General features: G+C 45.3%; 2 protein-coding genes across 8 annotated transcripts; one reads left to right on the top strand and one right to left on the bottom strand.

The window, feature by feature from the left end:
• Positions 1 to 4911: 4911 nt before the first annotated feature.
• dlk2 (delta-like 2 homolog) lies at positions 4912 to 11944 on the top strand. Of its 5 annotated transcripts, none has more exons than XM_084021449.1 (7): positions 4912 to 4951; positions 5668 to 5731; positions 7033 to 7204; positions 9120 to 9177; positions 9333 to 9463; positions 9771 to 9915; positions 10993 to 11944. In XM_084021449.1, exons 3-7 carry the CDS (start codon positions 7132 to 7134, stop codon positions 11759 to 11761), a joined length of 1176 nt encoding a protein of 391 aa, XP_083877575.1. In that variant the 5' UTR covers positions 4912 to 4951; positions 5668 to 5731; positions 7033 to 7131; the 3' UTR covers positions 11762 to 11944. The 5 variants fall into 5 exon arrangements, with proteins under 5 accessions (XP_083877575.1, XP_083877578.1, XP_083877574.1 ...); XM_084021451.1 differs by lacking the exons at positions 4912 to 4951; positions 5668 to 5731 and adding exons at positions 5759 to 6574; positions 6617 to 6918 and having other exon boundaries at positions 7051 to 7204; XM_084021452.1 differs by lacking the exon at positions 5668 to 5731.
• A 213-nt stretch (positions 11945 to 12157) lies between these two features.
• On the bottom strand, positions 12158 to 22389 carry lrrc73 (leucine rich repeat containing 73). 3 transcript variants are annotated; one of them, XM_084021478.1, is made up of 8 exons: positions 21936 to 22389; positions 21275 to 21582; positions 19332 to 19492; positions 17000 to 17122; positions 16782 to 16882; positions 14738 to 14963; positions 12504 to 12542; positions 12158 to 12357 (listed from the first exon to the last, which is right to left on the bottom strand). In XM_084021478.1, exons 2-8 carry the CDS (start codon positions 21544 to 21546, stop codon positions 12341 to 12343), a joined length of 939 nt encoding a protein of 312 aa, XP_083877604.1. In that variant the 5' UTR covers positions 21547 to 21582; positions 21936 to 22389; the 3' UTR covers positions 12158 to 12340. The 3 variants fall into 3 exon arrangements, with proteins under 3 accessions (XP_083877604.1, XP_083877603.1, XP_083877602.1); XM_084021477.1 differs by having other exon boundaries at positions 12158 to 12542; positions 21275 to 21585; positions 21936 to 22386; XM_084021476.1 differs by having other exon boundaries at positions 12158 to 12542; positions 21936 to 22385.
• Positions 22390 to 25044: the final 2655 nt, after the last annotated feature.

Consider the following 25044-nt stretch of genomic DNA (forward strand, 5'->3'; position numbering starts at 1 on the left):
TGTGTCCTCCCCCCTCGTCTCCTCCTCTCCTTGTGTCCTCCCCCTCGTCTCCTCCTCTCCTTGTGTCCTCTCCCCAGCGTCCTCGTCTCCTTGTGTCCTCCCCCCTCGTCTCCTCCTCTCCTTCGGTCCTCCCCCTCGTCTCCTCCTCTCCTTGTGTCCTCCCACTCGTCTCCTCCTCTCCTTGTGTCCTCCCCCCTCGTCTCCTCCTCTCCTTGTGTCCTCCCCCTCGTCTCCTCCTCTCCTTGTGTCCTCTCCCCAGCGTCCTCGTCTCCTTGTGTCCTCCCCCCTCGTCTCCTCCTCTCCTTCGGTCCTCCCCCTCGTCTCCTCCTCTCCTTGTGTCCTCCCACTCGTCTCCTCCTCTCCTTGTGTCCTCCCCCCTCGTCTCCTCCTCTCCTTGTGTCCTCCCCCTCGTCTCCTCCTCTCCTTGTGTCCTCTCCCCAGCGTCCTCGTCTCCTTGTGTCCTCCCACTCGTCTCCTCCTCTCCTTGTGTCCTCCCCCCTCGTCTCCTCCTCTCCTTGTGTCCTCCCCCTCGTCTCCTCCTCTCCTTGTGTCCTCTCCCCAGCGTCCTCGTCTCCTTGTGTCCTCCCCCCTCGTCTCCTCCTCTCCTTCGGTCCTCCCCCTCGTCTCCTCCTCTCCTTGTGTCCTCCCACTCGTCTCCTCCTCTCCTTGTGTCCTCCCCCCTCGTCTCCTCCTCTCCTTGTGTCCTCCCCCCTCGTCTCCTCCTCTCCTTGTGTCCTCTCCCCAGCGTCCTCGTCTCCTTGTGTCCTCCCACTCGTCTCCTCCTCTCCTTGTGTCCTCCCCCCTCGTCTCCTCCTCTCCGTGTGTCCTCCCCCTCGTCTCCTCCTCTCCTTGTGTCCTCTCCCCAGCGTCCTCGTCTCCTTGTGTCCTCCCCCCTCGTCTCCTCCTCTCCTTCGGTCCTCCCCCTCGTCTCCTCCTCTCGCTCAGCGTTCTCCACCGAGGAAGGACAGAAAATAACTAAAAGTAATAAAGTAAATACTGGAGTCCTGAATCATTTAAACTTACAATGACGGCCAGGAGTAGGTGTGTGTGTGTGTGTGTGTGTGTGTGTGTGTGTGGGGGGGGGGGGGGGTTCTCAGCTGCTGTGGTGAGGGAGGGGTCAAGGCTGCCCCCCCCTCCCATTCTTCTCCCTGTATAAACATAGAGCCGTTGGCCAGTTTAGAGCAGTGAGGAATCTCCTGGCTGCCCCCGCTACGCTTCATTCAGCAGGTTAGACCCTCATCAACCCCTCATCACCCCCACAAACCTCCACATACCCAGACCCCCACCCACCAACACTCACCGTCGCCTGAACGCCGCTCCAACGGCGGCCGGCAGCCACACTTAGCTGCCAAACGCTGTCACAGAGAGATCCAGTTACAGCTGAGGACCACAGACCAGAACCCCCAACAAGACTGGAAAACAATTGACTATAATCAATACATCATCAATATACTAACGTCAATATATCATCAATATATATCAATACATTATCAGTATCATCAATACATCATCACTATATTCATCAATACATCATCAGTATATCATCAATATATCATCACTATATCATCAATATATATCAATACATCATCAGTATATATCAATACATCATCAACACATCACCAATATACTAACGTCAATATATCATCAATATATCAACAATACATCATCAATATATCATCAATATATCAACAATACATCATCAATATATCATCACTATATCAACAATACATCATCAGTATATCATCAATATATATCAATATATCATCAGTATATCATCACTATATATCAATACATCATCACTATATCAACAATACATCATCAGTATATCATCAATATATCATCAATACATCATCAATATATCATCACTATATCATCACTATATCATCAATATATATCAATACATCATCAGTATCATCAATACATCATCAGTATATCATCAATATATCATCAATACATCATCAATATACTAACGTCAATACATCATCAATATATCATCACTATATCAACAATACATCATCAGTATATCATCAATATATCATCAATACATCATCAATATACTAACGTCAATATATCATCAATAAATCATCAATATATCATCAATATATCATCAATACATCATCACTATATCATCAGTATATCATCAATATACTAACATCAATAAATCATCAATATATATCTATATATCATCACTATATCATCAATATATATCAATACATCATCAGTATATATCAATACATCATCAATACATCATCAACACATCACCAATATACTAACGTCAATATATCATCAATATATCAACAATACATCATCAATATATCATCACTATATCAGTATATCATCACTATATATCAATACATCATCACTATATCAACAATTCATCATCAGTATATCATCAATATATCATCAATACATCATCAATATATCATCACTATATCATCAGTATATCATCAATATATATCAATATATCATCAGTATATCATCACTATATATCAATACATCATCACTATATCAACAATACATCATCAGTATATCATCAATATATATCAATACATCATCAGTATCATCAATACATCATCACTATATCAACAATATATCATCACTATATTCATCAATACATCATCAATACATCATCAATATATCATCAATACATCATAACTATATAATCAATATATCATTGATATACTAAGGTCTATATATCATTAATACATAATCAATACATCATCAATACATCATCAATATATCATCAATATATCATAACTATATAATCAATACATCATCAATACAGCACCAATTAGTGTGGTTCTAGAGGTTCTTCTGGAGGTTCTAGGTATCACTGAAGTTCTAGTGGACCTGAGGGTTCTAGTGGACCTGAAAAGGTTAGTGGACTTGAAGGTTCTAGTGGACCTGAAGAGGTTAGTGGACTTGAAGGTTCTAGTGGACCTGAAGAGGTTCTAGTGGACCTGAAGGTTCTAGTGGACCTGAAAAGGTTAGTGGACTTGAAGTTTCTAGTGGACCTGAAGAGGTTCTAGTGGACCTGAAGAGGTTAGTGGACATGAAGGTTCTAGTGGACCTGAAAAGGTTAGTGGACTTGAAGGTTCTAGTGGACCTGAAGAGGTTCTAGTGGACCTGAAAAGGTTAGTGGACATGAAGGTTCTAGTGGACCTGAAGAGGTTAGTGGACTTGAAGGTTTTAGTGGACCTGAAGAGGTTCTAGTGGACCTGAAGAGGTTAGTGGACTTGAAGGTTCTAGTGGACCTGAAGAGGTTAGTGGACTTGAAGGTTCTAGTGGACCTGAAGGTTCTAGTGGACCTGAAAAGGTTAGTGGACTTGAAGGTTCTAGTGGACCTGAAGAGGTTCTAGTGGACCTGAAGGTTCTAGTGGACCTGGAGGCCATGTGGAGGTCAGGTGGTCTGAGGGGTCATCAAGGGTTTTTAACATGCAGTGTTGGGTAGTAACGCGTTATTAGTAACGCCGTTACTTTATTCAGTAACTAATAATGTAACGCGTTGTTTTTTTTAAAGTAACTCCGTTTCCGTTACCAAACGCTGCGTTACTCCGTTCCTTTTGGTGAGGTTTTACAACGCCACACAGTTCCCATAACATTTTAGCGATCAATAAAGTTTAATTGAATTGAAAAACAAAGCACTTGTGGCCCTCTAGCGTCCCACACGTAATCAAACACGCGCCATGAAGAGGACTGGACAGGTCAGGGCACGGCATGATGGCAAGCGAGAAGGGGAAGATACGTTTATTATAAGGTATTCACATTATTTTCAACTGGAGAGCACAGGGGAACAACATTTCAGTAACTTGTAGACTGTCCCACCTATTTCATGGACATGTTGACCATTGTTCAGGTTTGATTTGGAGCAGCTGGTGGTGTTGTGCATCATTTTCATATTTCATTGTCTTAAACAGAAGTTCTTAGGTGCTGAGTGAAAGCACATTAATTTGTCCAACTTGATTCTGAATAATAATTCAGGTTGTTTATTTATATCAGAATATAATTTTCAGTTATTTATATCAGAATGTCTGTATTTGCTTTTAAGCCACTTTAATTTTTTGCAGTTTGTTTTTGAATACCAAATAAGAAAGATAGGCTTGCAGTTTATAGCCTATGGAAGACTTTATGGCCTGACTGAAATAAATAGGCATTGAAAAAATACTTTGGTGTTTGCGTCGAGGTTTGTGTTTGTGCACAACGGATCATATTGCTTGGATGCTTAGATTCAGTGATGTGGATGCAAATGAATTGAAACAGTTGTTTTAATCAACAGTTTGTATTATTCAGCATCAGTACAGAACTGAAATGACAGCTAGAGGGGAACTCAATCAATCAACCTTTATTTAATGGGAGAAAAACGTTTTACAGTAACTAAAAAGTTACTTTCTCAGTAACGCATTACTTTTTGGTTTAGGTAACTGAGTTACTTTTTTACAAAGTAACTAGTAACTGTAACTAGTTAGTATTTTTCAGTAACTAGCACAACACAGTTAACATGTATACAGTCACAGATTTAGCTAGTTTTAATGTATATGTATACACAGGTATACATGTGTATACATATACATGTATGATAAATAAAGGCGTGTTCAGTGTTAATGGGAGAACATGTATTAATGTGGACTCACAACATCACACATCTTTTATTTGGACCGAGACAATCAACACTTATTAACACCTGACTGTGTATCTGTAAACACTGCTACTGTCAGTGTGGAATACTGTGTACTAGTGTGTACTAGTGTGTACTAGTGTTACTGTCAGTGTGTTAGTGTTCTGTGTGTGTGTGTGTGTGTGTGTGAGACCCTGCAGAGAGGGAGTGTGCTACATGAAGGGGGCGGGAGGAGGACGGGTCTCATTGTCGTCCGTCTGCAGCTTCAAACAGTCAAACAACCTGCAGTGTTCGTGTGTTGCTGTTAGTGCTGCAGCAGGAAGCCATCAGATGAAGGTAGGGACTAAAGAACGTTATTCTCTCTCTCTCTCTATATATATATATATATATATATATATATATATTAGGCCTGTTCAATTAATCGATTAATCGTAATCGCGATTATATAGTTAGGATGATGTTAAAAACGTGAAAATCGTAAAATCGATTTTTTTAAGTTAAGTTAAAGTTCTGCACTTTATTCATTCATGTTTGTTTAATGGACACACCTTAAGATACATGTGAAAGTGAGGTTTTTCTCTTCATCCCAGAGGGATTGTTCTTTTTTGTTTACAAGAAGATAACATGGAGCAAAGGCAGATGGCAAAAGTTGTTTTGTTCTTTATATTAATCCCTTGAGGGATTTTTTTTTAATAAGAGCAAGGTTTGCACTCAAATCCCAATGGGGAAATTATTTGCAAAATGTTCAATAAAAAACAGCATATTTGAAATAATTTCTTTGCCTTTTGTCATTTCACAAAATAATGGTAATCGTAATCGAAAATCGGATTTTGAGAGAAGAAAATCAGGATTTTATTCTATTTATTATTCTATTTTATTATATATATATGTGTGTGTGTGTGTAGATAAATCTACTGTATATAAGCAGCATGTGTGTTTATGTCTATGAATGTGATCAATACTTTGATCAGTTCATATAAGACAAGTTCCTCAAATAACAGGAAAGCTGATATGTGTCAAGCAGCTGCTTATTAAACAAGGATGTTCTTCAGGTCCTTGACCTGGACCTGGACCTGGACCTGGACCTGGACCTGGTCGGACCCATGTGGTGACAAGGTGACACTTTAACTGAGTCTGACTTGATTCTCCATTTCTGATGATTTCTGACCTGAGACACCGAAGATTCACCGAAGATTCACCGATGACTCACCAATGTCTCACCGATGACTCACCGTCCACTGAGCTGGACACGGAAGTAGAAGGGACATTATCATTCAATGTGTACCGTTGCCATAGCAACCGTTGTAGCAGCCACTTAAGACACTGTTTAAAGTAAAGCTAACTAGCTACCTAGCTAGCTAGGTAGACAGACAGACATTCGTCTCCAGCGCTGCATCCTCTCTCTTCCTGGTGGACTGTGACATCACTTTACATCCTGACCTGTGTTGTCACCATGGCAACTAAAGGCAATCACTATTTTCTTTTCTTCTAGACACACTGAGAATGTACGTTCTAGTTCTATGGTTGGGCGACGACATGTTTTCTGTCCCAAAGACACAGAAGTATCTTTACTGAGTGTTATCAGGATCAGGAACACACACACACACACACACACACACACACACACACACACACACACACACACACACACACACACACACACACACACACACACACACACACACACACACACACACACACACACACACACACACACACACACAGTGTCAGCATGTCTGTTCCTGACTTGTTGCTGTAATCTCTAGAAAAATGATCCTGCTCGTTATTTCGACTGTCAGTCGAATATGTGGGCAGAATGCTCTGTAGGCTGGTCGCTACGGCAACAGGCTGAACAGACTGCAGCTGTGCAGAGACCTGCAGAGACCTGCAGAGACCTGCAGATACCTGCAGGCACAGAGACCTGGAAGCAGCAGCAGCCACATTTAAACTAAACAACAGGTCCTCTGGTCTCTACCTGATCAGGTCCTCTAGTCTCTACAGGTCCTCTGGTCTCTACCAGGTCCTCAGGTCTCTACAGGTTCTATGGTCTCTACGGGTCCTTTGGTTTCTACAGGTCCTCGGGTCTCTATAGGTTCTCTGGTATCTACAGGTCCTCTGGTTTCTAGCAGATCAGGTCCTCTGGTACCAGACCCAGCAGCGAGGGGAGATGTGTTGATGCTCGATGGATTCACACATTTCACCAGACGTCATTAAAAACCTTTGACATCGGATGATCTGTCCTCAGATCAGTTTCCGGTCTGATATCAGGAGGTGTAACCATCTCAACAGCAGATCCTAGTCAGGTCCGATTCATGAGTCTCACACCTGGTTCAGACGTGTCCCCTTTCAGGAGCCTCCATGAGGACATACTGATTCCAGGTCAGGCTACACTAACATGTCTGTCTCTTCTGTCTCAGGTGGTCTTCGTTCTCTAGGTGGTCTTCGTCCTCCAAGTGGTCTTCTTCCTCCAGGTGGTCTTCATCCTCCAGGTGGTCTTCATCCTCCAGGTCTCCGCCATGGCTTCAGTCAGAGCTGTAGCCGTCCTGTTGACCTGCTGCGTCCTCATCGCCCCGCCAGTCAGAGGTCAAGGTAAGGTCAACTGGTCACATGTTCACTGGTCACCAAACCTCATTCAATAAACTGAGGATTTAAGCTTTGGAACTGAAGCTGTAACAAATATTATTATTATAACAAATATTATTATCAGAACAACAATATTATATTTTTTTAACAAACATTATTATCATAATAACAATATTATTATTACAACACGAGGTGAAGTCTGAACAGGTGAGTCTTGAGTCTTCTGTGGAAGATGGCAGTGACTCTGCTGTCCTGACATTAGTCGGGAGTTCGTTCCACCACTGAGGACCAGAACAGAGAAGAGTCTGGACTTTGCTGAGCGACATTTGTTTGATTTCAGCGATGGTGGTACCAGCCGGCCAGCTGAAGTAGAGGAGCGAAGTGCTCGCTTCGGGGCATGAGGTTTGACCAGTGTTTGAAGGTAGATGGGTGCCGTTCCATTGATGGCCCTGAAGGCCAGTGTCATCGTCTTGAATTGGATGCGTGCTGCAACAGGGAGCCAGTGGAGGTCACGGAGGAGGGGGGTCACGTGGGAGAATTTGGGTAGATTGAAGATGAGGCGTGCTGCAGCGTTCTGGATACGCTGCAATGGTTTAATCGCAGAGGCCGGGAGTCCGGCCAGGAGAGAGTTGCAGTAGTCAAGGCGGGAGATGACCAGTGCTTGGACCAGGAGTTGCGTTGCATCCTTTGTGAGGAAGGTCAGAATCCTGCGGATATTGTAGAGGGCAAATCTGCAGGATCGGGCCACAGCAGTGATGTTGGGGGTGCAGGATAGTTGGTCATCGAGGATTACACCCAGGTTCCTCGCAGTTGAGGAAGGAAATACTGTGATGCCCTCGACAGTGACCGACAGGTCCATGCGAGGGCAGTCTTTCCCTGGGATGAAGAGGAGTTTGGTTTTATTCAGGTTAAGCTTGAGGTGATGTGCAGTTGTCCAGTTGTTTAATATGAATCTATCATCTATCCTCACTGTTTTAATTATTAGCAGTAATACTGTTAGTAAAACTATTATTATTGTTTAAGTCGTATAAAACATTTAGGCTCTACACCTGGTGTAGGTTTCTGCTGGGACCTGTAGATCCCTGATGGTCCCTGTAAGTCCCTCCTTGTCCCTGTTGGTCCCTGCTGGCCTTTGATAGCCCTTGGTGGTTCCTGCTGGGCTTCTGGTTGGACTTCAGACCAGCTGAGCCAAATATAACTCAGTATTATTGTTCTAAGGGGTCTTTAGAGGAGCCCGTTCTGTCCGAGGCAGTAAATCTCCGTGGTTGAGTGGCGGGTGACGGTGGGCGGGTGGCGAACCGCCGGCGTATTGTTCTCCCAGCTGTCAGATTAACACGGCTCTTCTCAGATAACACTTAGCAGCCCTCAGCTGTTGGCGGTCCGAGGACGAGCCTGTTGTCTCTCCATCAGGACCCCCTTTGAAAACAATCCTCCCAGATTCCAGCCGACACTCGATCCACCTGATCAGAGGTCAGAGGTCACAGCTGCTGGTCTAAATATTCCTGCTGACCCTCCATCAGACCTGAATCTAGTCTGACACCTGCAAACGGGAAGTCACCTTTTGTTCCTACGAAACATGATGCGTTCAAGTGCTGCTGGGGAAGTTGGGAGGACCAGACTGGGACTCAGAGCACTTGGACCGCTCTGAAGAACGTTGTGTTGATGATGAGATGATGTCATGAGGTGAAAGTGGGCGGGGCTGCAGATGGGCTACGGAATTTAGTAATTTTAAACACTGGCCAATCAGCCGATCTGGTGATCAGGTAACCTGGTGATCAGTGTAGTTGACTAACAATCAGATGATCTGAGACCAGAGAGGCTTTTAGAACGAGTTGGTTAAGACACACATCACAGTGATGTCATCAGTCCGTCCTCCTGTCAAAGTGATGTCATCAGTCAGTCTCCTTCTTCTTTTCTGCAGGAAGTGACTGCAGCTGTGACATCACCAACAGTCGCTGTGATGAGTCTGGCATCTGCAGGTGAGACGTATACCGATCTGAGTGTCCGCCCTAGCAGATTTCCTCCATAGGGGGGCTGGAGCAGCAGAGGGGGGGAAGAGTGGACCTGATTAGGATCCTCCTGGAGGAGTTGGTACAGGGGGACCTGAATGACTTCTCTGTTTCTGTGTCTCCAGATGTGACCCCGGTTGGGACGGCGATCACTGCGACCGCTGCGTGCCGATGCCCGGCTGTCGCCATGGTTACTGCCAGCAGCCGTGGCAGTGCAGCTGTGAGCCGGGCTGGGGGGGCCGCTTCTGTGACAAAGGTCAGATTCTACTTTTCTCTCAAAGTGTTCCTTTTCTCTGACGGGGGACTGGCAGACCTGATGCCCCAGGTGTGGTCATCATGATCCTGCTTTCAGACCTTCTTCAGGTCTTTTTTTCAGGTTTCAGACCCCTTTCAGGTCTTGTTTCTGTTTTCAAACCTGTTTCAAGTCTTGTTTCTGGTTTCAGACCTGTTTCAGGTCTTGTTTCTGGTTTCGGACCATCTTCAGGTCTTGTTTCTGGTTTTGGACCTGTTTCAGGTCTTGTTTCTGGTTTCGGACCTGTTTCAGGTCTTGCTTTTGGTTTCAGACCTGTCCGTGTGCGAGGAGCAGCAGCCCTGCCAGCAGGGGGCGCCCTGTGTGATGGAGGCCAGCGGGGAATACACCTGTCTGTGTCGTGAAGGTTTCCATGGAAGAAACTGTCAGCTGAAAACCGGACCCTGTCTCCAGAGGAGGTCAGTCTGACAGTAACCATAGTAACCATAGTAACCATCATTCCATGCTACAGTTACAGAACATAAATGGCACATGAACTGATGGGTTGGTCTACAAGAGTCCAACTCAGGTTTACACACGGTACTTCCTGTACACACGGCACATTTACATTTAGGTCATTTAGCAGACGCTTTTGTCCAAAGCGACTTACAATAAGTACATTTGTCAAAAGAAGGAAACAAAGAAACCATAACGTATCATTGCCGATAAAGTAAGAGCTAAAAATAGAACAAGTGTTAGGTCCTCATCTGAGTAAAGTAGTACCTTAAGAGCGACAGTGCTATGATCAGAGTGCTATAGGTAAGGGTTTTTTTTTTTTTTTTTTTTTTAAGTTTAGTGGGTCATGCTATGTAGAGTCGAGGTGAAGTCTGAACAGGTGAGTCTTGAGCCTTTTCCAGAAGATGGCAGTGACTCTGCTGTCCTGACATTAGTCGGGAGTTCGTTCCACCACTGAGGACCAGAACAGAGAAGAGTCTGGACTTTGCTGAGCGACATTTGTTTGATTTCAGCGATGGTGGTACCAGCCGGCCAGCTGAGGTAGAGGAGGGAGAGGTACTTCCTGTAGCGACTATCAGTGGAGTGGTAAGAGACAGATAGGTAGAGACTAATAGACAGGTAGAAACAGACAGGTAGAGACACACAGACAGGTAGAGACACACAGACAGGTAGAGACAGACTACATGAGGAACATTTAACATCCTCACTCAAATCTCTCTGGAGGAAACTACACTGATGATGTCACCTAACTAACTAGCTACCTAGCCTACCCAGCTAACAAGCTTCTTATCTTTGAGGCTAACTAGCTTTCTAGCTAACAAGCTTCCAGCTTCTTAGCTACCTAGCTTCTTAGCTACCTAGCTACCTAGCTTCCGAGCTAACTAACTGCCTAGCTACCCAGCTAACTAGCTTCTTATCTTCAAAGCTGACTTGCTTTCTAGCTAACTAGCTTCCTAGCTTCTTAGCTACCAAGTTTCTTCACTACCTAGCTTCCTAGCTACCTAGCTTCCTAGCTAATTTCCTCTTCTGACTGGTCTCAGGTCTCCGTGTAAGAATGGCGGTCTGTGCGAGGACGCCGATGGCTTCGCGGCCCAGCTGACGTGCCGGTGCCTGGCAGGCTTCACGGGCCCGCGCTGTGAGACCGACGTGGACGACTGCTTGATGAGGCCGTGTGCAAATGGCGCAACCTGCCTGGATGGCATCAACCGCTTCTCGTGCGTCTGTCCCCCCGGCTTCACCGGCCGCTTCTGCACCGTCAACCGGGACGAGTGCGCCGGCCGGCCCTGCCTCCACGGGGGCCGCTGCCTGGACCGGCCCGGGGGCTTCCACTGTGTCTGCCGGCCCGGCTTCACTGGGGCCGCCTGCCAGACGGAGCTGAGGGCCCGCAAAGACCGATGGACGACGCTCGGGTGGGAGGGGGGAGGAGGAGGCGGAGGCGGAGTCAGACCTCACCTGACCACCAGCGCTCAGAGCCAGAAGAGTGGCAGCACCGGCGGCAGCAGGAATAGCAGTCGTCATGGCGACAGGCTGTTTAAGGTCACGGTGAGCGAGCGAAGCACCGCTGGCCTGTTGGAGGTCCAGCTCCTTGTCCTGCTGGTGCTGGCGGTGGTGACGCTGGGCGTTGTCACCTTAACCGCCGCCCTGGTGCTGCAGGGTCACTGCAGGGACTGCAGCCACGCCCCCTGCTGGCCGCCATCAGCATCACAGCGGAGTGGACGGCGAGCAGCACAGCGTGAACCGGAGTGTCAGATCAGCTTCCTGAACGTAGCAGAACCAGAGAAGAAGAGACTGAACAGTGAGCTCATATAGACAAACAGGACAACCTGCAGGGTCAGAGGTCACAGGAACCTCCAAGTCTCCACGAGGATCCAGTCCAACAGTAGGGGGTCTGGTTCTCATCTGGTGTTGATATGCAAATGAGCCCTGACGTCGTGAACATATATATTTATAATGTAACTGTCAGAATGAGATATATATTTTAAAATAGATTAATCTAGATTAATTCCAAGATTAAAGTGAGATTAATCTAGATTAAAAAAAATGATCTATGCCCACCACTAATATATATATTATATATTAGTGGTTTATATTATATATAGTGGATATATATATATATATATATATATAGCCCTGTAGTTAACGGCGTTAGCCCTGTAGTTAACACTGTTACCCGTGGTGCTAAGGAATGAGGAGTCGGAGGCGGGGTCGTTACAAAGCTGTAAACAGTTTAATATTGTGACATCAGAGCAGAACTACATTCATCAGAAACACACTGGACACCGGCTCAAAGTCACGCCGGTGTTAATAAAGTTTTGTGCCGCCCCTTGCTCCGTTCTAGTCTTTATTTACAGGTGCTACATCAAACCATGCAGAGCCTGTGATTGGCCATTAGCTGACCAGGTGACCTGCTGAGCCAGAGAGGTGCAGAGAACCAGGAACATTCAAACCAACGCATCAGAGTAAAGTGACAGTTCAACAGGGAGTGTGTGTGTGTGGTGGGGGGGGGGGGGGGGGGGGGGTCACATTTCAGTCTCAGCCAATAAGCTCTCACCTAGACCTGACGTCAGCAAGACCATCTGGGTGCTGGAGTCTGTGGGGTCAAACAACGACAGTTTAGAGCTTCAGAACATTGAGTTCAAATAGTTTCCACATTATTCATCAGTTCTTAGATCCATCCGAGAGTCTGGATCCAGTTCAGTTCAGCTTACTTCAACCTTTATACACAAGTTGAACAGATTAGTTTGAAACATCACCAATAAAACCAACAAATTCAACAAACATCATATTAATCAGCTTCAGAGGACGGAGCCTGTTTCTAGTCTTTATGCTAAGCTATGCTAACCACCTGCTAGCTGTAGCTTCATATTTAGCATACAGACTTGAGAACATAGACTGTATAAATGATGGACTCTCACAGGATGTGGTTTGCCCTGTGCTCGCCGCTGTCCCCCAGAGGTCTAGATAGTAGCCCACATTAGTCCAGAGACCAGACCAGACTATATGGAGAAACCAGAGACTGTCTGCGGTCCCCCAGAGGTCTAGATAGAAGCTCACATTAGTCCAGAGATCAGACCAGACTATGTGGAGGAACCAGAGACTGCCTGTGGTCCAAACAACAAGGTCTCTGCTGTATTTATGTCTAGATGACCTTATTTGGAGTGTTGATGGAGCAGCTACAATGTTAGCGTAGCCTAGCATCCATCAACCAGACTCCATTCAGAAAACCAGCGTTTTAACAGTAGTTATCTTGTGGTCTTGCAGACAGACCTAACAAAGCATGACTCAGCACTTTTTACTGATCACCATCATGATGGAGTTATTTCAGCATCCTTTTCATCTGGTTATTGATATTAAATCACAGATCAATACTTTATTCTGGGTCCTCCAGCTGTGGTGAACCAGCCCACGTGGGTCTTGCTAGATCCAGTGAATCCAGCTTGGTGAAATCCACCAAGCAACTCTGGATGATGTCATAATGATGTCATGAACCCAGACAGGACTGGGTTTGGTTTCCTGGTGGATCTGGGACTCCTTGGGTCTACGTGGAGGGAAGCCCCGCCTCCTCTCTGGGGCTAAGCCCCGCCTCCTCTCTGGGGCTAAGCCCCGCCTCCTCTCTGAGGCTTAGCCCTGCCTCCTCTCTGGGGCCTCTGGTGACGCCATTAAACACAAAGGATCTGGTAGTGAAACATGTACTTGAAAGGTGAACACACCTTGACGTTGGGTTTGTAGAGTAAAGTTAAAAAAAGAAATCCATTTGAAAGTCTCGCTGTCTTGTGTCGACGTACATGAATGTGTAGATTTGAACTTCAGGAAGTTCATCACAGGAAGTTCATCACAGGTTGCTGCTTGTTGAATTCATCCATCCAAAGACTACTCTGGAAAAGGTTATATAAATACACATGTAGGGCTAGTCTGTGCTAACTGCTAACACGCTAGCCAGTCAGCTCTGTGGTGAACTACTGTAGATGTTCGTTAGCAGGTTAGCTAGCTCCGTCGTTAACAGTACGAGCAACCAGTTGATTGACAGCTAATGAGCAACATTAGCTTCCTTCAACGTGAAACAGAAAGGAGGGAGTTAGCATTCAGATTGATTCCAAGCTAATCAATGTCCCGGTCTCAGTGTCCCCCCTCACGGACTCACGTTCCCGTGAGGGTTCAGGGTTTAAGGCTTTAGGGGGGACACTGAGACTGGGGCCTATGATGCAGTTTAAACACTGGTGTGACCTGACCTCATTCTGTTCTGAAACCAGCTCTGGACCAGGCCAGAACCAGATCAGGATAAGGACCAGGATCAGAGGAACCTCAGAAGAAGAGCAGTTCATTGATATGTGTATTAATTATTAGGAACATGAACACAGAATATGGTTCCAGATCCACACTCAGACAACGATACAGAACACAGACCCTCCGACTGTCAGAGGACCAAGACCACAACACCAGAGCACTAGCTAACACTGGGCCAAGTGGGACACCTCCAGGTCTACACGGCTCAGTGGGACTGACTGGGCTCATACTGGGACAGAACCAGCATTATTTAACTAGAACACCAATACCAGTTTGGTCAATTTCAATAGTGGAACCAGTATGGTATCATGTGCCAGCAGAACCAGTATGGTATCATGTTATCATGAACCAACAGAACCAGTATGATAAAGTGGGAAACTAAATGTCCTAGTTGTTTACTGGTTCTGATCTTCAGTCTTGCTGTCTCTGGAGGACAAATATGGAGACTAAAAGGGGGGCGGTCTCAGGTGAGGGGGGGGGGGGGGGGGGTTCAGCCCTTACTGCTGTGGGGGATCCAGGCGGGGGGGTGGAACTTGTCTCTGATTGGCAGCAGGGCACTGCTGGAGGCGGGGTATGGCTGGCGGGGCGGGGCTTCTCTGTCTTCATCCTCCTCCCCTTCAGACAGCAGGTCACAGATCTGCTGCTGCAGCTCTGGACTGATGTCGTTCTCTGCCAAGACCAGAACCCTCAGACTGGTTGGGTAGTTCTCCACCATGTCCAAGAACACCTGGACACAGAGACCACTTCTGTCAGACCACCACACAGAACTGGATTCACTGTAAAGAGAATATGGGAGGCCGAATAACAGCAGCGCTGGCCAGGATTGGTTGATAGGTCTGTTGTTACCATAGAAACAGGGAGGAGAACCGAAACTGGACTGTTCTCAGAGGTCATGTGACCAGTACAAAAGAAAATGGTGACTGTTGTTATGGTGACAACACATATCAGTGGGCTGGAAAGTGATGTCACAGCTCACCAGGAAGAGGAAGGATGCAGTTCTGGAGATGGATGTCTGGCTAGTTAGCTAGGTAGCTAGTTCGTTAGGAAGCTAGGTAGCTAGTTTACTATTTAGCTAGGTAGCTAGTTTGTTAGGTGGCTAGTTTGTTATTTAGCTGGGTAGATAGTTTTTTATGAAGCTAGGTAGTTAGTTAATTTGTTATCTAGGTAGCTAGTTTACTATTTAGCTAGTTTGTTAGGTAGCTAGTTACCTATTTAGCTAGGTATGGTAAAAACACAAGAGGTGGTCGGGCGACTTTACTGTGGTTCTTTATTAAAGTCCCAGTCGGCAAGTCCGGCGGATCTAGGGCACTCTGTCAGATTTTGAATGTTTACCACTCTCACGCTCATTCACATTTACATTTAGGTCACTTTTGTCCAAAGCCACTTACAATAAGTACATTTGTCAAAAGAAAACCAAAACATATCATTGCCAATAAACAGCTGTTCAGCAAACATACTTTAAGAACAACAGTGCTATGATCAAAGTGCTATAGGGTTGTTGTTGCTCCTCCCCCACGACCACCGAGCTCCTCCCCCTCGACTCTGTGCCCTTTGAAATCCCTTAGATCACGCCACCTTTGAAACGCGGGTCCGATGTTGACTCTGGTTTTATCACGGGCACCGTCGCAATCTTTCTTTTTTTCCTTCTTTTCCCTGGTTGTTTTGGACCTCCTCGTTTCGGTTTTTAACCGAGGAATTGGAAGCTTGTTGCTACTTCCCCTCCGCCTCCCTCCTGTGATAGTGGTACGACCCGAGGGGGGAGGGGCTCTGTGTGTGCACAAACACAGCCCTGCGTGCTGAGTGGACAAGAAGGTCCGGGCGCTGTCGATCTTTGCAAAACAACAGGCTCTACCTGCACGTAGAGGCGCATTTTTTTTTTTTTCTAAAACGGATGATTTATGTTGTAATCGGAGCGTAGTGTCGGCTTCAGTGAATATGATCAAAAAATGTTGCCGACTGGGACTTGAAAAAGCTACGTTGATTTGAATGAGAACTCCTATTCCATTTTATTTCCTTTTCTTTACTGTGGTTTTATTATATACACATATATATTCATTATTAAAACTTATACCACGCAAATAAATGACATTATATAATTATAATTATATTATATTCAGTAGAAAAAGGTTTGCTGGTGTTTCCATAAGTGTGTGTTGGATGTTCAGATCCATGTCTCCCCCTGCTGGACAAACAGATAAAGGACAGAAGACTGAGGCACTCATACTGAAGATGACTGTGATGATGAGGAAAAGAGAAGGAGAGAAATGGTAATTATATAGTGCTTTTCTCCAAAGCGCTTTACAGTGTTGACTGACATTCACCCATCCACGCATTCACACACCGACGGCCGAGTCAACCATGCAGGGCGACAGCCAGCTCCTCAGGAGCAATTAGGGTGAGGTGTCTTGCTCAAGGGCACCAGGCACTCAGCTAGGAGGAGCCGGGGATCGAACCGGCAATCTTGCGGTTGCCAGCCAACCCGCTCTACCTCCTGAGCTAAAGCCCCCCGAGAGAAGAAGAAGAATCTGCAGTGTGATTGGTTGACCTCTGCTGATTGGTTGGTTAGTCCAGTTCCCTCCAGGTCCAGCACCTCCAGGGTTCTGCTGGACGCAACAGAGACTGCCAGCATTCCTGCGATCTGATCACCTAGAAACAGAACCACAACATTCACAACCAGGACTCAGACTCCCAGCAGCCCCTACCCATGGACTGTCCAAAAACATTAACAAAGTAGGAAGTTTGTACTAGTTTGTAGTTCCTTACCCAGTGGGTTATAGTCCAGGTTGAGGACTCGGAGCTGGGAGCTGTGAGCCACAGCTATGGCGAGCCGAGCCCAGCCTTTGGACCTGATTCCTGGGTTAGCACTCAGAGTCAGCTCCCTCAGACCTGCAAACAACCACAAACTCAACTTCATGTCCAACGCATTATTATGAAAACCCAACGTGTTCCTTCAACAACAACAACATCATCAACAACACAGTTTTGGAACTTCAATTATAATTCTCTACATTTATGATGACCTCTAAAACGATCCACTTCTAAGCTTATTTAATTTGCTATTTGAATGTTGTTTTTGAATAGATAGATATAGTCTGGGATGGTTGCTAGGATGTTGCTAGGATGTCTGTGATGGTTGCTAGGATGTCTGGGATGGTTGCTAAGATATTGCTAGGATGTCTGGGATGGCTTCTAGGATGTCTGGGATGGTTGCTAAAATGTTGCCAAGATGTTTGCGATGGTTGTTAGGATGTTGCTAGTATGTCTGTGATGGTTGCTAGGATGTCTGGGATGGCTGCTAAGATGTTGGCAGGATGTCTGGGATGGTGCTAGGATGTTGCCAGGATGTCTGGGATGGTTGCTAGGATGTCTGGGATGGTGCTAGGATGTTGCCAGGATGTCTGTGATGGTTGCTAGGATGTCTGGGATGGCTGCTAAGATGTTGGCAGGATGTCTGGGATGGTGCTAGGATGTTGCCAGGATGTCTGGGATGGTTGCTAGGATGTCTGGGATGGTGCTAGGATGTTGCCAGGATGTCTGTGATGGTTGCTAGGATGTCTGGGATGGCTGCTAAGATGTTGGCAGGATGTCTGGGATGGTGCTAGGATGTTGCCAGGATGTCTGGGATGGTGCTAGGATGTTGCCAGGATGTCTGGGATGGTTGCTAGAATGTCTGGGATGGTTGCTAGGATATTGCCAGGATGTTTGGGATGGTTGCTAGGATATTGCCAGGATGTCTGGCATGGTTGCTAGGATATCTGGGATGGCTGCTAAGATGTTGGCAGGATGTCTGGGATGGTGCTAGGATGTTGCCAGGATGTCTGGGATGGTTGCTAGGATGTCTGGGATGGTGCTAGGATGTTGCCAGGATGTCTGGGATGGTTGCTAGAATGTCTGGGATGGTTGCTAGGATATTGCCAGGATGTTTGGGATGGTTGCTAGGATATTGCCAGGATGTCTGGCATGGTTGCTAGGATATCTGGGATGGTTGCTAGGATGTCTGGGGTGGTTGCTAGGATGTTGCCAGGATGTCTGGGATGGTTGCTAGGATGTTGCTAGGATGTCTGTGATGGTTGCTAGGATGTCAGGGATGGTTGCTAAGATGTCAGGGATGGTTGCTAGGATGTTGCCAAGATGTTTGGGATGGTTGCTAGGATGTTGCTATTATGTCTGTGATGGTTGCTAGGATGTTGCTAGGATGTTAGTATGTTGGGGGGGGGGGGGGGGGGGCTCAGGAGGTAGAGCGTTTGGCTGGTAACCGCAAGATTGCAGATTGTTGATCCCCGGCTCCTCCTAGCTGAGTGCCTGGTGTCCATGAGCAAGACACCCTACCCTAATTGCTCCTGACGAGCTGGCTGTCGCACTGCGTGGTTGACTCCACCGTCGGTGTGTGATTGTGTGAGTGAATGGGTGAATGTCAGTCATTGTTGTAAAGCGCTATGGAGAAAAGCACTATATAAATGAGGCCATTTACCATTTATCATTTATGTTTGGGATGTTGCTAGGATGTCAGAGATGGTTGCTAGGATGTCTGGGCTGGTTGCTAGGATGCTGCCAAGATATCTGGGCTGGTTGCTAGGGTGTTGCCAGGGTGCTTGGGCTGGTTGCTAGGATGCTACCAGGATATCCGGGCTGGTTGCTAGTGTGTTGCCAGGATGCTTGGGCTGGTTGCTAGGATGCTACCAGGATATCTGGGCTGGTTGCTAGGGTGTTGCCAGGATGTTTGGGCTGGTTGCTAGGATGCTGCCAGGATGTCTGGGCTGGTTGCTAGGGAATCCCCTTTGCTTCCTGTTGTGTATCAGATGAACAATGTGGGTATGAGACACAGATCTCATGTGTTATTGGTCAAGGACCAGGTTGCCGCATCCATTGCTTAGCGCCCCTGAGAAGGTTTGATTGGTTTAATGAAATGTAAACAAGCCAGGCATTAGAACGTGTGGATCCAGGTCTGCAGGATCCAGTTCTGCACGATCCTGTTCTACAGGATCCAGGTCTGCACGACCAGCAGCTGTTGGGTTTCCAAGGTGTTCCCGTTGATGCTGCGAGGATGAAACCAGGTTTGAGAGTCAGATCCAAACTGGTCTGGAGGGTCTGGTACCTGACTTTGCTCCATCGGGCGGCAGCATCCCACAGATCAGACCCAGTGCCTCGTCTCCCAGCATGCAGTCTCCCAGGTCCAGACAGACCAGCGTTGGGTGGGTCGACAGGGCCGGGTTCAAGGTCACCAGGCCGGCGTCCAATAGCGGGCTGCCATGGAGACTGGAGGGAGCGGGGACAGAGTCTCACTGACCAATCATATCGATGCTGTTTACATTTGTACAAATATTCCAATAATAATAATAATAATAAAACAGCTCATCATCTTCACAAACCAGCAGAGTTCAGAGAGATTCTTCTACAGTGCGGCGCCTTTAAACAACGGATCTTAATAGACCTACTAATAACTTACTAATAATTATAACGTACTAATAACGTACTGATAATAATAACGTACTAATAACATACTAATAATAATAATGCAATAATAACATACTGATAATAATAAAGTACTAATAACGTACTGATAACGTACAAATAATGTACAGATAACTTACTGATAACGTACTAATAACATACTGATAATAACGTACTTATAATAATAATGCAATAATAACATACTGATAATAATAAAGTACTAATAACGTACTGATAATGTACCAATAACGTACTGATAACGTACAAATAATGTACAGATAACTTACTAATAACGTACTGATAACGTACAAATAACATACTGATAACGTACAGATCACATACTAATAACGTACTGATAACGTCCTAATAACGTACCGATCACGTACTAATAACGTACTGATAACATACTGATAATGTACTGATCAAGTCCTAATAATGTACTGATAACGTACTGATCACGTCCTAATAATGTACTGATAACGTACTGATCACGTCCTAATAATGTACTGATAATGTACTGATAACGTACTGATAACATACTGATAACGTACTAATAACGTACTGATAACATACTGATAATGTACTGATCAAGTCCTAATAATGTACTGATAATGTACTGATCAAGTCCTAATAATGTACTGATCACGTCCTAATAATGTACTGATAATGTACTGATCAAGTCCTAATAATGTACTGATAACGTACTGATCACGTCCTAATAATGTACTGATAACGTACTGATCACGTCCTAATAATGTACTGATAATGTACTGATAACGTACTGATCACGTACTAATAATGTACTGATAACGTACTGATCACGTCCTAATAATGTACTGATAATGTACTGATAACGTACTGATCACGTCCTAATAATGTACTGATAATGTACTGATAACGTACTGATCACGTACTAATAACGTACTGATAACATACTGATAATGTACTGATCAAGTCCTAATAATGTACTGATAACGTACTGATCACGTCCTAATAATGTACTGATAACGTACTGATCACGTCCTAATAATGTACTGATAATGTACTGATAACGTACTGATAACATACTGATAACGTACTAATAACGTACTGATAACATACTGATAATGTACTGATCAAGTCCTAATAATGTACTGATAATGTACTGATCAAGTCCTAATAATGTACTGATAACGTACTGATCACGTCCTAATAATGTACTGATAATGTACTGATAACGTACTGATAACATACTGATAACGTACTAATAATGTACCTTTGTTATCAGTATGTCTGTTTTCTTTAGCATTTTTTTATTTAGTAATCAGCTGCAACTAAGAAGCACTGTGTTTCCATTGGCTTAGAATGAAACACTTGATTTGGAACGTTGCTACGCCTGAATGGACAGACCAGACCGATTCCAGACCGGACCGGCCTGGTCTAGGTGGTTCCAGTCTGCAACAAGACTAGATCCCGTTCAACTACGACAGGAGGGAAGGGAACGTTATTCAAAGGGTGTAGCCGTGGGACAGGTGACCCATCTCAGGTTACCTGACCCATCTGAGGTCACCTGACCCGTCTGAGGTCACCTGACCCGTCGGTACTCACAACAGCGTCTGCAGGGAGCGGTTGGCCTTCAGGGCGTCGGCCAGGTGTCGTGTGCGGGCGATGCTGGAGACGACGCCCAGGTTGAGGTTGAGTTGAGCGAGTGAGTGCGAATCGGCAACGCCGCGGCAGACGCGTCCAAAGTCGCGGTCAGACAGCTGGCAGCCACGGACAGACAGCAGCCGCACGCCATCCTCCTTCAGGCTCTCACAGATGTCCTGGACCTCGGCTGCCGACAGCAGCTCCCCCGTGATCTGGATGGAGGCCGGCAACATCCTGGTCCAGAAGGGAGGAACCCAAGAGACTGACCCCTGCTGGTGGAGAGAGGTATTGAACTGACGGACTCCCACTGATTGGTGACATCACTTCCTGTCTATGCTCCAGTTCAATGAGCATCATTGTAAATGACCATTTACAATGTAGCTAGTTAAAAACTACAGTTCCCATGAAGCTCTTCAGCTGGCATGTGTTACACATCACCCAGGGATCGATCGATCGATCGATCGATCGATCAATCGTTAAAGGAAGCAGTAATATATAGATTTATTCTCTGTTCTGAGCTAATCAATAGTCAATGAAGCTAACTGATCAGCTGATCATACGAACCACCGATCAATCATGAGCTCAGGCTCTGATTGGTGCTGCAATAAGGAGATCAATTAACCTGATAAATGATCGATCAGCTGACGCGGGTTGGATCGGGACGTTCACACGCTGATGTCATCGTTGGCTGCTCCTGTTCCTCTGATCCCGCCGCAGGCCACTCGCCGGCCCGGATCCACGGCGGCGGACATCAGAGAGAATCGATCCGGTATCGAGTGATCGAGCGGCGCAGCGGGGGGTCGGTGTCCCGGAGCCGGGCGAGGGTTCGGTCTGTGGCCGGTGTGAGCTCCGTGAGTCCGGTGTGTTTCTGCAGGTGACCGTTACTATGAGACCCAGAGAGGAGCAGGAGGAGGAGGTCTCACTCCGCCCGGGTCCCCGGGACCACGGACCGGATACAGATCACACATAGAACTACTGTTGTACAAAAACTACAAACGCATTCAATGGACTGAATTTAATGAACACGGTGATGAAATACAAATGTATATTGGTCTATGAATACAATATGAATTATTATATTTGATTCATGATCATTTAATTAAGGTTGAAAGTAATTATGAAACCATATGTGGCTGAAAGTAAACATAATAATAAATAAAACGTAGTATGTATGACATAGAGACATAGAGACAGACAGGTAACCAGTCTATCACAGGGAGACATGTAGAGACAGACAGGTAACCAGTCTATCACAGGGAGACATGTAGAGACAGACAGGTAACCAGTCTATCACAGGGCCGACATGTAGAGACAGACAGGTAACCAGTCTATCACAGGGCTGACATGTAGAGACAGACAGGTAACCAGTCTATCACAGGGCTGACATGTAGAGACAGACAGGTAACCAGTCTATCACAGGGCCGACATGTAGAGACAGACAGGTAACCAGTCTATCACAGGGCTGACATGTAGAGACAGACAGGTAACCAGTCTGTCACAGGGCTGACATGTAGAGACAGACAGGTAACCAGTCTATCACAGGGATGACATGTAGAGACAGACAGGTAACCAGTCTATCACAGGGAGACATGTAGAGACAGACAGGTAACCAGTCTATCACAGGGAGACATGTAGAGACAGACAGGTAACCAGTATATCACAGGGCTGACATGTAGAGACAGACAGGTAACCAGTCTATCACAGGGAGACATGTAGAGACAGACAGGTAACCAGTCTATCACAGGGCTGACATGTAGAGACAGACAGGTAACCAGTCTATCACAGGGAGACATGTAGAGACAGACAGGTAACCAGTCTATCACAGGGAGACATGTAGAGACAGACAGGTAACCAGTCTATCACAGGGCCGACATGTAGAGACAGACAGGTAACCAGTCTATCACAGGGCTGACATGTAGAGACAGACAGGTAACCAGTCTATCACAGGGATGACATGTAGAGACAGACAGGTAACCAGTCTATCACAGGGAGACATGTAGAGACAGACAGGTAACCAGTCTATCACAGGGAGACATGTAGAGACAGACAGGTAACCAGTCTATCACAGGGAGACATGTAAAGACAGACAGGTAACCAGTCTATCACAGGGAGACATGTAAAGACAGACAGGTAACCAGTCTATCACAGGGAGACATGTAGAGACAGACAGGCAACCAGTCTATCACAGGGCTGACATGTAGAGACAGACAGGTAACCAGTCTATCACAGGGAGACATGTAGAGACAGACAGGTAAACAGTCTATCAGGCTGACATGTAGAGACAGACAGGTAACCAGTCTATCACAGGGAGACATGTAGAGACAGACAGGTAACCAGTCTATCACAGGGAGACATGTAGAGACAGACAGGTAACCAGTCCATCACAGGGAGACATGTAGAGACAGACAGGTAACCGGTCTATCACAGGGAGACATGTAGAGACAGACAGGTAACCAGTCTATCACAGGGAGACATGTAGAGACAGACAGGTAACCATCACAGGGAGACATGTAGAGACAGACAGGTAAACTCCACACAGAAGGAACCCGACCCAGGAATCGGACCCGGGAATCGAACCCGTGACCCTCTGGCTATGAGATAGTACTGCTACACCACCGTGCTTTTGCAGAAAAATGTTCAGTACAAATAAATCAGACACTATTATCTCGTTAGGGCTCCATTATAAGATTGTTTTATAATTATTAATGTTTTTTTTCTTTGTTTTGACAGAATTCAGTCCTAAATTCCTTCAAAACAACATCAATATATTTGGAATCAAACCGAACTCTGATCAGAGCAACGCCTCTCGCCCGCGATAGACAATCTTTACAGTCGTGACGTCACGCCCCGCTGAGCATCGTTTTAATCCTCCACGTCACGTGCAGCGAAAGCTGATTATTACTTTTCGTTAATTAACCTATTATTGATGAATGATCGGAGGCTGCTAGTGATCGATCAGCTCGTGTCTGACCTGATAATAACAAACATGAACCGATCACCTGCTATAACTTCCGGTCCTGATTTTCACAATAAGATAAAATATTCCGTAAAAATATAATACAACAAAAGTGCAAGATTAGTATTTACATTATTTACATACTACATTCAGTAGTTGATTATGCTTAATCACTTTATGCAGTTTGTTTTATTTTATGTGTTGAACCTGAAAGTTGCCGTTATTAGCTGTAATCAGGTCAATAGCGCCACCTGGTGATGGTTTACTAGTAACGTCAGTACTTCTGAGATAGATGTTCATTCTTGTCTGTTCAGGATCAATATAAGCAACATAAACACTCCGGGACATTCTCGGATCAGAAATTTAGTTCATATTAATATTAATTTGTGTTTGATGGTGTTTTGTATCTTTTTAACAGAGATTGTTACAAATAGGAGAGGCTATAAATGCTGCTGTATACGGCATTATTAATGTGTCCCTATTAAATTTACATTTAAATAGATCAATTATTATGAAAAAAATATTAGTAATTTATGAATATATACATAAATATATATATATATATATATATATATATATATATATATATACATATACATATATATATATATATAAAACATACCACACACACCACACACACACATATATATATATACACACACACATACATATACACACACACATGTATTATTATAATACGTGATGATATATAAGAACGCAAATAGACTAAATAGATTATATATAAAATTAATTGAATTGAAGAATCTTTATGAAA

Source organism: Eutrigla gurnardus, assembly GCF_963514095.1.
Source record: "Eutrigla gurnardus genome assembly, chromosome: 11".
NCBI classification, from domain to species: Eukaryota; Metazoa; Chordata; class Actinopteri; order Perciformes; family Triglidae; genus Eutrigla; species Eutrigla gurnardus.